Below are 15,429 nucleotides of genomic sequence, written 5' to 3' on the forward strand. Positions count from 1 at the left end.
AGACCTACTCCTTTGACTGGAGCACTTCTTACTTGAAATGAAATAGACAAAACTGGTATTTGACCCCTTACATCATGTATATTTAAGTGTTGTTTTTATCCATGTTGGTCATGTTGATTAACAGGTAGGGGGTAATCAGACATATTTGTAAAAACTTCACTAATTTGTAGTGCTATGACAGCAGACAATTTCTTTCTATGTAAACTAGTAGGTAACCATTCAACCAACATGCTTTAATACAAATACATGATTATTATCAACTGTACCAACTTATTGGTATATTTATGAATTAACAAATGGATTTATATGACAATTTATCACAGACTATACAAAAAATACAAAAAATAACAGAAATGCTTTGTAATGAGATCTTAAATATTCATTGAATATAAATGAGCTGTGACAACAACTTCCTATGAATTACAAAAATATACATTTTAAATATATTGTCATATATATCTCTGTTATAACATGGGTGATGTACAAACTGTATCAGTTTGGAATGGTATGCACTAAAATAGACAAAATATTTCATTCTTCTTTATCACATATAAATAAACTGAGCTTGATGTGAAAGCATGATTCATTCATTCTATATATATATATATATTTCATATAACTAAAAACTTAAATCAAGTTTGAATTGTCCATGGAAAAAAGGCAGTAATATTTTTGTCTTATTTTCAGATGTACCTTAAGTTTTTAAAGTTCAACAGCCAGACAATGACAAACATTATTTTGTACTATCAAAACTTAATAAAACATGACTTTATTTTTAAGATGCTTCTTTAAACAACTCCTCCACATAATCTAGTGTTTCATTATGTTGTTCTATAACCCTTAACCCTTCATTATGTTCTCCTCCAGTTTTACTCTCAATCACACTGACAGGAGTAGACTCAGACTCATTCATTTCTTCTGCCATCACCTTGACTCGTTCTTCAAATAGTCTTTTGGCAAATTTATATAATTTTACATCTAAAGCATTCAGATTTTCTATCAAACTTATTTGTTCCTCTGTAACCTTATGTTCAGCTTTTTCGGAATGTGTTTTGTTGAACTGCTCAAAATCTTTAGAAAATTTTATATGAAATGTATGTTGAAATAAGAGTTGAGTATCTCGTTGATGTTCTGTTAAACCAAAAAAAGACATATTTTTAAGGTTTTCGATTGCACTTTCCAATAGTAATCTTTGTCTTAGTTCCTCATTCATTCCTGTCCCATTGTAGCAGTTCACTTTACTTAGATTAGCCAACATCCTTGTCTGGCGATTATTAGCCAGATTAAATTTACATTTTATGAATTCTTCCAATGTTACACCTTTCCATGTTGAGCCCTCAAAGCAAAATGGCACTTCTTCTAAAGAAGCTTGGCGTCCATTACAATAGAGTTTAGCAGCTTTCCATGTAGCTCCTCTCTGAACATGTTTCCATTCACTTATGTATCTCCTCACTGGGTCTCTTAGTATGGTGATATAGTGGAATCTAAAAACAACATTACAGGTAGTTTAATTAGTATGATGATATAGTGGAATCTAAATCAAAAACAACAGGCAGTTTAAAAAATACTACTGATTCTTAGAGACAGGCAAGTGGAAGGTAATTTAGTACATGTAGTCAAAATATACTTCTGTTTAGTGCTATAAAAAAAATATAAATTGCCTAATAATGCTAATGAGTTTTGCACCTGTCCAAAGTCAGGAGCCTCTTGTATAATTAATTTTGGTTCATTTATATGTTTTGGAGTTAACTGTTTAGTATGAGGTCCATTATCCCTAAACAGGGATGATTCCACTATACAGTTTAGGGCCGCTTGGCGGCCCTAAAATCGGCCAGCGGCCCACAAAAAATATTTGTGAATATATGTGTCCTATATTTTGACTTTAAGTGGACGATTTGAATATGTCATAGATATCTATGATTATGTCAGCATGTGGTAAACAATTTTAGCAGCCGGATTCAATTGATTAAAATGGTATCGGATTATTTGATCTCGTAAAAGTAGATCGCCCAGCAGGTTGATCAAAAACATGTTTGTCAAAATTGGTGTGAAAACATACCAGGGCCGTAACTACATTTGAGGCATTGCCTCATGTTAGAAATTTAAAAAAAAAAAAAAAAAAAAACAGAAACAAAAGATTGTCCTCATTTCAAATTGTTTTCACAGAAAGTGTCTTGCAAGAAACGAGTTCTCTTCACTCTCTCAAGCAATAACTTTCCAGTAATCTGGTGATCATATCTATGAGATCAGAATCATATATATCATAATCAATAGCCCATCCATAATTATTCAAAATGTTACAACTTCTTAAATCAGTGTAGAGGTTAAAATTAATACATGTATACATTTTCCGTTTTTACAGGAAAATGATATAATTTCGTCTTAGATTTTGTGAATAAAAAATTCCCAATTGGGATTAAAATTTATTATATATATGTTATACTAGAACACACCCGTGATATCACGGGTCCGTGACTGAATTAAAGTATATAACTATGCGCAAGCCTTATTTTAGTATCAGTATTGTCATCTGATAAAGTCATGCCGATTATATTAAGATACACAGTTTTTCTCTGCTTTCAAGTCTTTCTGTTTGAACCCGTCGAACTGAAACAATAATATTAATTATTTGGAAAACAAATGGTCCAGGAATGGAGTATTTTTTAATCAACAGCATTGTCCTATATAAGTTATAAATAAAGTTGAATTCTTTGCTTCGCTGTCTTACGCCATGCCCACTAAATAATTGAAAACTGTACCTATACGCCTTATTTTTAGTCCAGATTTTTAGTATTCGTATTGTTATCTTAGAAAGTCTTACTGATCAAAATACTACAATAGGTAACAATTTGACAATTTAGTAGTGTCAACCCTGTGATTATGACCCGTGTATATAGCATATTAATCCTGAATACAACGTTTGGTGGTACGCCTGTCAGATGCGGAACGTACAGATAAGGTAATACTGTAGGTAACAGGTGAATATACTATTGGTATCGGTAGCGGACTCGACCCGGAACTTCTTAATTATTGGCAATATTAATTACGTGGAAAACAAAAGGGCCTGGAGTGGTGTAATTTTTAATCTACACCTTTGTACTATATTAGTTATATATAAAGTTGAATTCTGTGATTCATCGTTTTTACGTGATGACGGCTGACAAATTGGACCTCGTAATTTTAGTATTATAGATTATTATTCTAATATGACGTTTTTCTTAAGCTTTGGGTACAAGGCCATGTTCTAATTCAAATAGAACATGGGCTGCACCTGATTGACATCACAATTGAAATTGCAACGTCAGGTGAATTTTGAACAATGCCAGAGATCAAAATTGACATTTTTGTTGGTGTTGCTCGTTAGGAAATTAAATAAAAAAATTCTTAAAGTAAGTTTAAATGTTTCTGTTCTTTTTTTACTGATAAACTGCTGATTTTCTATAACGTTTTTGGTTCATGAAATCAAAATGGCGACATTCCGAGCGTCTACTATAGGTCCGCTTCGAAGTGGAAAAGTTCAAATATTCCTATTAGAATCGAAATAATTCTATTCTGCCATGCTCTATGCTCATTTTAACATGGGTAGGCATTATATCTGTAAACATTTAAAACCTCGCTAACGCTCGGTATTAAGATATTAACAAATATAATGCCTACCCATGGCAGGATAGAATTTTTTCTTAATTAGACCGTTGGTTTTCCCATTTGAATGGAATTACACTTGTAATTTTAGGGCCCTTTATAGCTTATTGTTTGGTGTGAGCCAAGGCTCCGTGTTTAAGGATGTACAAATTAGTCTTTAACACGGAGTCTTGGCGCACACTGAACAGCAAGCTTTAAAGGGAGTCAAGGAAAACAGGTATTTTTTCTCAGATGTCTCATTTACATTTAACAAATATTTCAGTAAGGCAAACATTTCTTTATCATCCAATATTGCTACAATCAGTCTGCACCATATAAATCACTATATATAAACATACATGTATAAATCCATATATGCCCCAGACCAGTATAGTTTTTTTTGGACACATGTTGGAATAGTAATAGTAGATTTAAAAAAAACTTTGTTTAAGGGATACATTGTATGTATCCTTGTGTTGATACTATAATAGAAAATCCACAGCCTTTCCCCCAGTAGCTATTATACTTTTTGCTTTGAAGCCTTACAGCCAATGTAAGGCATCAAAGAAAAAAAGTATAATAGCCTTTCAAGACGTCATAATTGGGCTATAAAGTCTTTCACTTCTTTGGGCGACTCATCAGAGTAGCCCACGGTAAGTAAGTGAGTTAATTTTATTTCGGGCATGATATGTACAATTCAACGATTGTAGAGCTCTTAGCAGACTTGACAGTCTCAACCTGTTCAATTTTTCCTGCTTATATTGACATGTATACCTTCTTTTTCTATGTAAACCTTCTTGCTTGTCCATTTCTTTATCCACACATCCCTTTAATTCTGTCCAGTCTGCATGGAGACCACATGCCCAACCAGTAGAGTATCTGCTAAATAACCAGACAGTTTGCTTTCGAGTTAAGCAGTTACATTTTTTCTTTCCTTTAATACATTCACAAGGTTGATCAATGTCAAGATTTTTAACAAGATGTTTTCCAAAAGTTGTACCACCAGTTTTTTGCATGTGAAGAAAAACCAAAACATCTTCATCTTCTAAATCAAGTTCATAGTCTTTGTCTAGTAGTTTTCTGTCAAAGTTCAAGTCAATAGAATATGAATTTGTTTTCTGTGAAAACAAGTAATGATTTTGATCCGAATAAAGACATAACAATAAAACAAATAATGCCAAGAAGACACATATGGTCACAAGGAGTCTTATGTTACTCCTTCTCATCTTCTAAATCTACCTTTTACAAATTCCTAAAAATATTTGATTTGTCAAAATGGTCTGCTTCGAACGTCATTAAAATAATATTCCCCTAACACATTCATCACACTTCTATTTTTTTTCACGGTTTCTCTTTCTGTCTCTATGTTTATATTCAATAACGAAGAAAATAAAAGATATCAAGAGAGAACCAATTATTTCCATCCATTAGTGACCTTCGGAATAAAAATTGTAATTATTTTTCATATACATATTGGAAAAGTCCAAATTATTCCGAAAAGCAAATATAATTTCGACTGTTTCTACTTAAACCGGGATAGACTTTTGCGTTCCTTAGCCAAAAAAGATATTTTTAAGATTACTGTAACCAGTAAAAATGTTAAAGTGAACAAAAAAAATCCAATATTTATTTTTTGAATAACAAGAAAAGTTCGTATTTAATTTCACAATATCTCAAAAAATGAATAAAATCGTAAAAAATATATGTCAAGATCTCGTCTATTTGGTTGAGATGGTGATATTCGAAGCTTCAAAATGGTGGACATCTCACCCTGTTGGCTGAATGAGCACAATGCTTTAGTAGATTTTGGCGCTACTGCTAATGCACCAAGCAAAGATTTTTATCACGTCTTTGTCACAACAAAAGAAGTATTAGATTTTAGTTAAATTTTCCATAATGTATACTTAGTTTTGTTATATGCGCATAAAATAAAATCTAAAAAGAAACAATTTTTGACCATGACCTTACGAAACAACAACCTTACCTTACCTCTGTATCTTTAACCCCCTTTGTAGAGGAACCATACGCTAGTATGTATAACTTGTGGCTTTCTAATATACAGTGATGCCTCCACCAAATGCTTTGAAGTGCTGAGACTATATACACAGTGAGATCCTATCCACACACAATTATATTACAATTCCGTTATCCTGTATTTACAATGTTTCTGTGTTGATTAAAAGTCATGTCACATACTTTAAAATTCCTCTCTTTCTTTATATATACACTGGTATCACATTTATACCCCTAACCGATAGATGTATTCTTTAAAAATTAGTATCGATCTTTAAAAATATCAACAGCACTATTCCATAATTGCGGTAAAAACGGTAAAAAGATAAAAGAATGATGAATGCCTCTTCCTCATGAATTAAAAGTTGTATTACAAAGTAATTATCTAAAAGTTATATTCATTTCTTCTAAAAGGTCCTTCATGTATTGTTTAAGATTCTGTTTTCTATATATAATCTAAAATATTTTCACTTTAAGATCGCACACTTTAAAAAAATGTCATCACTAGCATAACTTTAGTATGTATATATATATGCTAGAATAGGTTCGTTATGTTATTGTAAAATTGATTAGTTTCTTCTTTTTACTGTGGAAGCGATTATCTTTTCCTTTTTTTTTTTTTTAGAGTCATAATTATTAAAATTATCATCCACATACTATTTTATAGCGGGCTATATGTAACTGGTATATCAAGCGTCTAGTAAGGCGTTCTACTTTTGCTACACTGGCTGGAGAGAGTTTCCTTGATGTTGCTAACGGTGTGATGTCCAGAATTATTTGTAACTTTTCACTGTCCAATAGTTCATTAAATTTAATTCCAAGACTGTTAAGTACCTCAACTGTTTCTAGAAGTATCTTGTTCCTGATATTTCGGAGTTGTATGCAGTGTAGTATGAAATGAGTCACAGTTTCATCATCCTTTGAGCATAGCAGGCACTTCGGATCGGTTTCATCCTTATACATTTTTATGCGCTTACTTTGTAGAATATATGATCCAGTAAGCAGTTTTAGTTTAACTGGTAGTCTTGCCGTATCTATGGCTGAGTGGCAGTTAATTCTGAATAGAGGATGAATTTTACCTTTGTCAAGGTTTCCCGTTGTAAGATGGTCTAGTCCTTTATACAGTGGCAGTAGTTGCACTATTGACTTGCTCCAGTAATTATGCACTGTTCTCTTGATGTTTGAGGTCCACAAGGATTTTTTGACAGGATGGTCCATGTACCATATAGCTTCTTGCAGATTGTACTTCCTGAGCATATGTTTTATGGCTACGAACCAACTAGCACTTTGGTTGTTTTTTACGGTTAGTTGTCGTCTAGCTAGCGATTTTTCCATACTTTCTTCATGCTGGTTACAGGTGTTGTTGAAGAGTCCAAGTGCTCGGATATGTATTTGGGCTTCTACTGGCAATATTCCGGTTAAGATGTTGATAGTTATATCTGCTACGCAAGTTGGTAATGAAAGAATTTGCTTGAGTAGCTTTTTTTGGAAATTTTCGATTAGTGCCAACGAGCTTGTTGTAGGTAGTATTAGCTCCAGGCCATAGAGAAGTACTGGGGATACATATATTTTGTACAGATGTACCATTGTCTCTACATCTAATCCATTATAGCCGTGAAACCCTCCTCCCAGGAGGCTATATGCGCTTCTCCTCGCTTTTTTTATATTTTCCTCCACATTAGCAGTCATGTTTTCTTTTAATGACGTGGTTCTGATGATTCCCAAGTGTGTGGCACTTCTCACTGATGGCATTTCGTGTTGTCCCATGGTAAGGGATGTTGCTACAGGATCCCGTTTTTGCTTCCTGTTGGTAATGGTAAGTACCACGCTTTTTGCAGGTTGTAATTGGTAGCCTTCCATGTATGCGTAATCACATGCCATGTTTATAAGCAATTGTGCTTGGTCTGGTTCCTCGCTAATTAGCGCGACGTCATCTGCACAAGCAGTACTGTTTACGCTTATGTTTCCAATTCTATATCCTGCATCAGTTGTGTCATACATGTTCAGCAGCTGGTTGATGTATAATTTGTAGAGGTTGGTGCTAAGTATACCTCCTTGTCGCACTCCCTGGTTTACATCGAATGGCTGAGAGATGTTTCCTTCCCATTTAATAGCACTTTTAGCATTTTCGTGGAGATCTTTGATCAGTCCCCAGTGTCCATCGTCGATTCCTGCCAAAAAGACCCTCCTGAGCATGTGACTATGGATGACAGTGTCGAAGGCAGCTTTTGCGTCTAAGAGTACCAGTTGGAAAGTTGTGTTGTTGTCGTTGGATTCTCTGTAACTTTCTTCAATTGGCAACGCGGAGTTCATAGGTGACGATCCTGCAGTGAAACCTCTCTGTCTTTTATTTTGTGTTACAAGTACTTTGTTGTTTGTACGCTCTTTGATGACTGTTTCGATTATTTTGCCAATGACTGGTAGAACTGTAATTCCTCTATAGTTGGCTGCTTGCTGCCTTGTTCCTTTATTTTTAAAAACCGGTGTCAGGAGCCCCATTTTAAGTGATGCTGATACACTTCCGTGCTTGAAGATACATCCCACAAGTGTGACTAAAGTTGTTTCCATTTCAGATCCTGCATGGGTAATATGTTCGATGGTTATACCTTGGAAATCTGCTGATTTTCCTCTGTTTATCGATCTGATGGCGTTTGTAATTTCGATGTGCGTGACGTTACTGATGTTATTTCGTTGCACAAGCCTGTTTATAGTCTGAATATCATCTTCAACTTGGTTATGATATGCACTATCTATGTCCGTCTGGTTATTGAATGTTGCAAGGTTTCTAAAGTGTTCCTCAAATCCTGTGATGATATTTTCACTCTGCATGTATTTGACTCCGTTAACCTCTAGCTCCGTGATTACAACATTTCCTTTCTTCCTGTTGTTACGTACGAGTTGGTGGAACATTTTTGTATCTTTTACTCTTGTTTCTAGAATAGTTTCCTTCTCCTTGTCTCTTATTTTAGCAATCTCTATTCTTACTGAACGACGAAAGTCCTTCTTTGTTTGATTTTTCTCCTGGAGCATTATGTTGCTTTTGTTGTTGGGTCTCCCGTGATGTTTCCAAACATTATATTTTTGTCTTGCTATTTTCAACGCTATTTGTATTTCGGGCGTCCACACTTTTAATTTTGGCTTTGCATTGAATTTTGCCTTTGATGACGATGTTAGTTTAGCTGTTTCCTTTAAGAGTTCGCATAATTTGGATGTAGCTTGCTCAATTTCTGCTTCTTTCATATTTTCTCTTATTTGAAGGCTGTCTATATGTTTATTGATGTAAGCAGAATACCATTCTTTGTCTACTTTGTCCCAGTTAATTCTTTTTGTAATTTTGTTGCTATTTTGCGCATGACTGTTATTTAAGCTTTCATAGATGAATTTGGTACTCATACGAATTGGGTGATGATCGGATGTATTTTCTGTCACGTGGTTGAGTACTTGTTTGTTGTCAAATTCATTTTCTGGCAGGTTGTGTAGAAAATAGTCTATTTCTGATGATTCCTGTCCGAGTGAGTTAACAAAGGTTCTTTCTTTATTATCGTATTTCAAGTTGCATTCCTTTATGAAATCACGGAGATAGAGGTTGCGCTTCGTGCCTGATTGTATATTTAGATCTTCATTTAGGTTGCCTCCTATGATGATTTTGTGTGTTTCATTATACTTTTGATATAATTCGTATAGTTGATCGATAACATCTTGGTATTCGGCCTGATGATTTTTACTTCCTTTTGCTGGCAAATAGACTGATGTTAGTATAATGTTTGGATTGTTGCTTTCCCTTATTTCTACACACTGTATCCTTTCTGACCCTAGTTCGATTGGCCTTATCATATGGTCGATTTCTTTCTTCCACAAGATTGCCACTCCTCCATATCCTCGGGGCATACATATCGGTAACAGTGGTTCATTTATATCGACTCCTTTGCCTATGTAATTTATATTTTCGTGAATTTCGCCAAGAAGATGAATCTGTGTAAAAGAATAAAATAATATGTCTTTACAGCTGGTTAACTGAAATAACTTAGGCATTTACAAGACAACAAATATAACATGTGGAACGTGTATTAAAATCTATACAAGAACACATAACAACGTTACTTTAGTCTTTAGTCTTTAGTATGCGTCATCTTGACACTGATTTTCTCATATGTACTTTGGTCACTTGCGCGTTTGTATACATTAATCACGTTTGTATTTTCTCTTTGTACTTTCACTTTAATTTAGGTAGGCGCTGTTGATACTGATTTATACAAACAAATGATCAAATCTTTGAGTATCGTCTATAAACTCGGAAACTGCATATTGTATGTCTGCACTGGCTTCAGTGTTAAGTAATTCTTCTAAATCTAGATTAAGTGTTCCTGTTATGAAATATATTGACTGGCGGAGTTTTTCTCTATCCAAACTGTAATTGTCACAAGATAATAAAAAATGTTCTACAGATTCTATTTCTCCGCAAGTACATTTGTTGTCTTCTACATGTCTGTTAATGAAATGTTGATACCCCTTTAGTTTGGAGTATCCTGATCTGAGACTGTTTAGTATATTGAAGTGTTTTTTTGATGGGAAGTCGAGTTTGATTTTTTTTGATGCATCTGGGTGATGATTAAAAAATCTTCTCCCAACCTCACTAGATTCCCATTGTGTCTTCCATTTTTTAATGACTGATGTTCTCGCCGCTTGTTTGATGTCTTGTTTTGTCGTGATTGAAGACATTTCCTCCCTATTATCTGCCTCTTTTGCCGCTGCTTTTGCCAGACGGTCAGCCTGTTCATTCCCCTCTATATCAGAGTGCCCCGGTGTCCAAATGATGTTGATAATAAAACCTTTTTGTTCCAATTTTTTTTTCCTGTTTTTGATTTCTTGTATGGTTTTGTGAAATTTTTCTGATTTCCAATTTAAGGTTATAATGCCTATGGCGGATTGACTGTCAGAGTATAGGTTAAGTTGTTTAACATTACGGTAATTATAATTGTCTATTTTTTCCAGCACAAGTTTAATGGCTACTAGTTCTGCTAGTAGTATTGATCCTCTGTTTGATACAGGGTACTGTATTGTTTCCTCCTCTTCATTATTGTATATAATGGCTCCTGCACCACAAGGCCCAGGATTTCCCATGCATGAGCCATCTGTGAATGCCACTGTTGTATTTGGAGGAAGTTCTTCTAATTGTTGTTTTATAAGTCTTTGTCCTTCAATGGCTTGTTCACTGGTTCTTGTTTTGGAACTTCCCAATGTGGTCCAGTACTCCGGTGCCCTTCTTATTGCACACATGCCACGACATTCATATTGCTGTTCAATATTATTTACCTCAATTGATGTTTCCTTTTTCATATCATCTGCCTGTAGTATCATTTTTCCAATTGGAGAGATGTAAGTTTCTGGATTAGATTCTGTTTTCCAGTTTTCTAGCTTTTTCTTAATTGGGACTGTTGTAAAAGATGAGGTAATTTTTGCCAATTCTCTAATTGCTATTTCTTCTCTTCTCAGTTCTAAAGGTAAGACTCCACCAATTATCTGAAGAACTTCAAGGCTGGAAGTTGAAGGCATATTAAGGCATAAGGCAAGGCCATGTCTTTGAACCTCATCCAACTTGTGTAGGTTTGTTGAATTTCCAATCTGCCAAACACAGCTTGCAAATGTGATGGTTGAACAAACAAGACTTTGGTAAATTTCTATTAGTCTTTTTGTTGGAATATTAGCAATACCCTTAATTTCTCTAATTATACCTAATGATCTTTTTGCTGTTTTCAGTACATTATCTATATGAGTATTGAAAGTCAGTTTTTGGTCAAGTGTAACTCCAAGAATTTTAGGATTGTTGTTGTGTTTTAAAGTTCCATTACCAAGCTTAAGTAGAACGGATGTAGTATTTTGTATACTTTTACTGAAAATACAATATTCTGTTTTTTCTACACTCAATTTCATCCTCCATTTGTTGCTCCATTCATTCACCTTGTCAATATCTGTTTGAAGATCTTGTTGTAGAATATTGATGTCCTCACCTGTGTGCCATATGGTTGCATCATCTGCAAATTTACATTTCTGTGCCAGAACGGTTTGAAAAATATCTGCTATAAAGATGTTGAACAAAATAGGGGATAAGACTGAACCTTGTGGTAATCCTGTATGTGTTTTAAATAGTTCTCCTTTTGTGTTGTTGATGTTGATTACTGCTTCACGGTTATTTAAAAAAGAATGAACCCAATTCCAGATTTTTCCTTTGATTCCATATTGATAAAGTTTTACTAATAGTCCTTCTCGCCATATACTGTCATAGGCTTTTTCAAAATCAATGAACAAAGCAAGCGTAATCATTTTCTTGTTGAATCCCCCATATATTGATTGGATGAGTGACAATAAAGCATTGACTGTTGATCTGTATTGTCTAAATCCTTCCTGTTCATTATCAATGATGTTGTTGGTTTCAAAATATTCTTCTATTCTGTATAGAACTATTCTTTCCATCAGTTTGGATACTACACTGGTTAAACTAATTGGCCGGTATGCTGAAGGGTTATTGTAACTAAGTTTGTGTGCTTTCTTCAAAAATTTTACATTTGCCATTTTCCAATTTTGTGGAAGTATTCCTTCTTCCCATGATCTGTTCATAATTTCTAATAATTTGTCTAAAAATTCTTTTCCAGCATTAATAAACAGCTCTGGAAAAAATCCATCTGGTCCTGGTGCAGTTTCTTTCTTTAGTCTGAAGATGGATCCTTCCAATTCATCCATGGTAATACTTTGGTTATATTTGTCATCATCCATTTCTTGGTTGTCACTATCTAATGTTATGTTGATGTATTCTTTAGTTGTTTCCTCATAAAACTTGTTGTCAAATTTTCTTGGGTCTAGGTGTTTTCCTCCAAAAAATACTTTTTCCAATTCCTTTGACTTTTCTTTCTCCTCGAAAATTACATTGCCATCATATTTTATGAAAGGAAGTACCTTGTTGTCTGAGGTTTTTTTGGTTAATTTTTTGAAAGCTCCCCATCTTTCCTTTGGTGTTTTTCCTGATCCTATCACGTCACATAGTGTTGTTGACCATTCATTTTGGGCTTTATCTTTGATTACTTCTAAGTTCTTTTCCGCATCTATTATTTTATTAAAATTTTGAGGGATACTTCGTTCTTTAAAATGTCTCTGTGCCTTGTTTAACTCTTTTTTTGCTAACTTTACATCTTCATTCCACCATACAGGATGTTTAACTTTTGGTCTATTTTGATGATATTTATATTTCGGTATTACCTGTTCCATACATGCTGTCATACAACTTTCAAAACATTCATACCATACTTCCAAAGAGTCATCATCTTTCAAAAGCATATCTTTGAAATATTCTTCTGTGGTTTCCTTCCACTCTTCCCAATTGCATTTCCTTATATTCCAATTTTCTTCATCATTATTGCTTGTCATTGTATTTCCCTTTTTACTTCCCATATTCAAATCTAACATTATACAAATGTGGTCTGATGTAACCTTTTCATGTGTTAGTGTTGTACACTCTTCCACAATATTATAAATGTTCTGTGATATTAGGGCTAGGTCTATAATACTGTCACAATTTCTACGTGTTGCTTGTCCATCATTTACACAAATTAAACTTGTTTTTGTCATATATTGTTCCAAAAGTTCTCCATGTTTGTTTTCTGTTCTGTTGTTCCATTCAAATGATTTTGCATTGAGATCCCCTAGAATTACCAAATTTTCCAGCTTCTGTGTATTAATTTCTAAACATAATTTCTTCATATGTTCTGTATTTTCTGGGGTAATATATGGCACCCATAAGTTTATCTTCTTATTTTGTTGGTCTTTTATTTCCAGACAGACCATTTCGAAATCATATTTTTCATATTGTTGTCTTCTTTCTGCCACAAATTCCAAATTTGGCTTGATGCATATTGCCGATCCTCCTCTTGATTTATCTGGTCGTGGTGAACTAAAAATTTGCCAGTTTTCAAATTTCAATGGATTTTGTTTTGATTCAAATGTTTCATTGATGCATAAAATATCTATATCATAATTTCTTACAATATCTTTTAATTCCACTGCAGTTTTAAATGATTGTGCATTGATAAATAACAGTCTCATGGTGATTAAATATATTATGGTATGTTTCTGCTTAAATGGTGTTTCTAAATTTTCTTTGATTGACAATTCTAATGAATTCTGGACATTTTGATGATGATGATTTGTGAGACCCTTCACAGTTACAACATTGGGATGGTTTAGTACAGTACTGTTCCTTGCAACTTTCAGAGCCACAGTTGTTACAACAGCTATCAGATTTACATTGATTAGAAGAATGACCAAGATGTTGACACTTAAAACAGCGAATAAATCTATAGTTTCTTCTTTTCTCCACAAAAATAGTGTTGTTCCCATATGATAAATTATGAAGTTCTTGGTTTAAGGTTTGTCTTAAGTCTTGTGGAGTGTCAAATTCTATCTTTACAATTGGCATAGGTTTTTTAGTATCCCAATATCTAATTCTGGTTACCTTTGTTATTTGTGCTGTTGTTTGTTTTTCGATTTGGCTTTTAATATCTTGGATATTTTTGTGTATAGGTATATCACGAATGAATCCAATTGATTCTCTGTGTGGTCTTATAGACGCTGGAAGATGTATATTACTTTCTTTCCCAAATATTTTTTCTGTATTATAGGTTTTAAATTCTGTCAAATCCTCTTTCTTTTCAAAGTGTAAGGCTATTCCACCAAGTGGTAATTTGTAAGCTAGTTTGACCTTTTCTGCTCTCTTTTCTAGGGTACAGAGCTCTTTTCTTATTTCTTTACTGCTTGAAAATATTTCTTGATTTTCTATATTGTCTATAACTAATATAAGGTTTGGATCAGTTTTTTCAATCCTTTTTGTATTTTTTTTTTTTATTTCTTTTTCTGATTGTTTGTCACTTTCAACAGACTTGGTTTTCTTTATGTCTTCTGTCTTTGGTTCTTCTTTTTGTACCTTGTTTAATTCTATATTTACAGTTAAATGATTCTCTGTTATTCTTTTAGCCCTTTGGATTATGTGGTTTTGTTTGATGACACAAAATGCACATTTAAATTTTATTCTGAAAGTTGTATACTTATTTGAATCTCTATTACTAATTCCAGCACAGTTACAATGCCACCAGCATCTACAGTCATCACATTCTATCCAGTCTGTTTCAGATGAGCATTTATGTTGACCGCATCCAATGCAAATGTCATATTCTTTAAGTATGGGTTCAATATCTGTATCTTTTATTTTTGTAGGTGTTTGTGTTGGGGTCACAGTTTTATTTATTTTGTTTTTTACCTGTTTTGGTGCCTTTGGGCTGAAGAAATCTTTTGGTTTCCCGTTTCTTTTACTTCTTCTCAACATATTTCATGGGGGCTGCCATTTTGAATATGTGACGTCATAATTAATGTTTGTAAACAACGAATGTTTTTTTGGTTTAATCCGATTACGTTTGTTCAAAAAAGTATGTAAATCTAATCTTACCGCATTATTCTTCTGAAATATATTCCTCTTATCCTTTAAAAAAATGTTCAAACAATGAATACTTCCTCAGTTATCTAGTTTAGCATTTGGCCGGTTGCCATGGACGCTTTCCATACAAGTTCACTTCGATCAATGTTTTTTCCACTAAATTTACTGAAAGTGTTTGTAATAACGGCTGCAAAATGTTTTTAAAACTGTAATAAGTCTATGTTGATCTTTTCACTACTGAATAATTCCTCAATATATATGAATTTTACGAAAATATACGGAGCTCCTTTCAAAACAGCTGGTTGACAACAGCGCCA

The 15,429-nt window shown here is 33.7% G+C and overlaps 2 protein-coding genes across 3 annotated transcripts in view; one reads left to right on the plus strand and one right to left on the minus strand.

Moving 5' to 3' along the window:
* Nucleotides 1–250: 250 nt before the first annotated feature.
* Nucleotides 251–5,072, minus strand: LOC139518120 (heparan-sulfate 6-O-sulfotransferase 3-B-like). The gene is made up of 2 exons (XM_071309792.1): nt 4,396–5,072; nt 251–1,484 (listed from the first exon to the last, which is right to left on the minus strand). Exons 1-2 carry the CDS (start codon nt 4,845–4,847, stop codon nt 776–778), a joined length of 1,161 nt encoding a protein of 386 aa, XP_071165893.1. The 5' UTR covers nt 4,848–5,072; the 3' UTR covers nt 251–775.
* A 273-nt stretch (nt 5,073–5,345) lies between these two features.
* LOC139518126 (F-box only protein 36-like) overlaps nt 5,346–15,429 on the plus strand; it is a 30,062-nt gene continuing 19,978 nt past the window's right edge. For both annotated transcript variants that reach the window (XM_071309809.1, XM_071309810.1), the window contains exon 1: nt 5,346–5,489. In XM_071309809.1, coding sequence (XP_071165910.1) covers nt 5,376–5,489 — 114 coding nt within the window. In that variant the 5' untranslated portion in view covers nt 5,346–5,375. The remainder of the gene's footprint in view (nt 5,490–15,429) is intronic.

Source organism: Mytilus edulis, chromosome 3 (assembly GCF_963676685.1).
Source record: "Mytilus edulis chromosome 3, xbMytEdul2.2, whole genome shotgun sequence".
NCBI classification, from domain to species: Eukaryota; Metazoa; Mollusca; class Bivalvia; order Mytilida; family Mytilidae; genus Mytilus; species Mytilus edulis.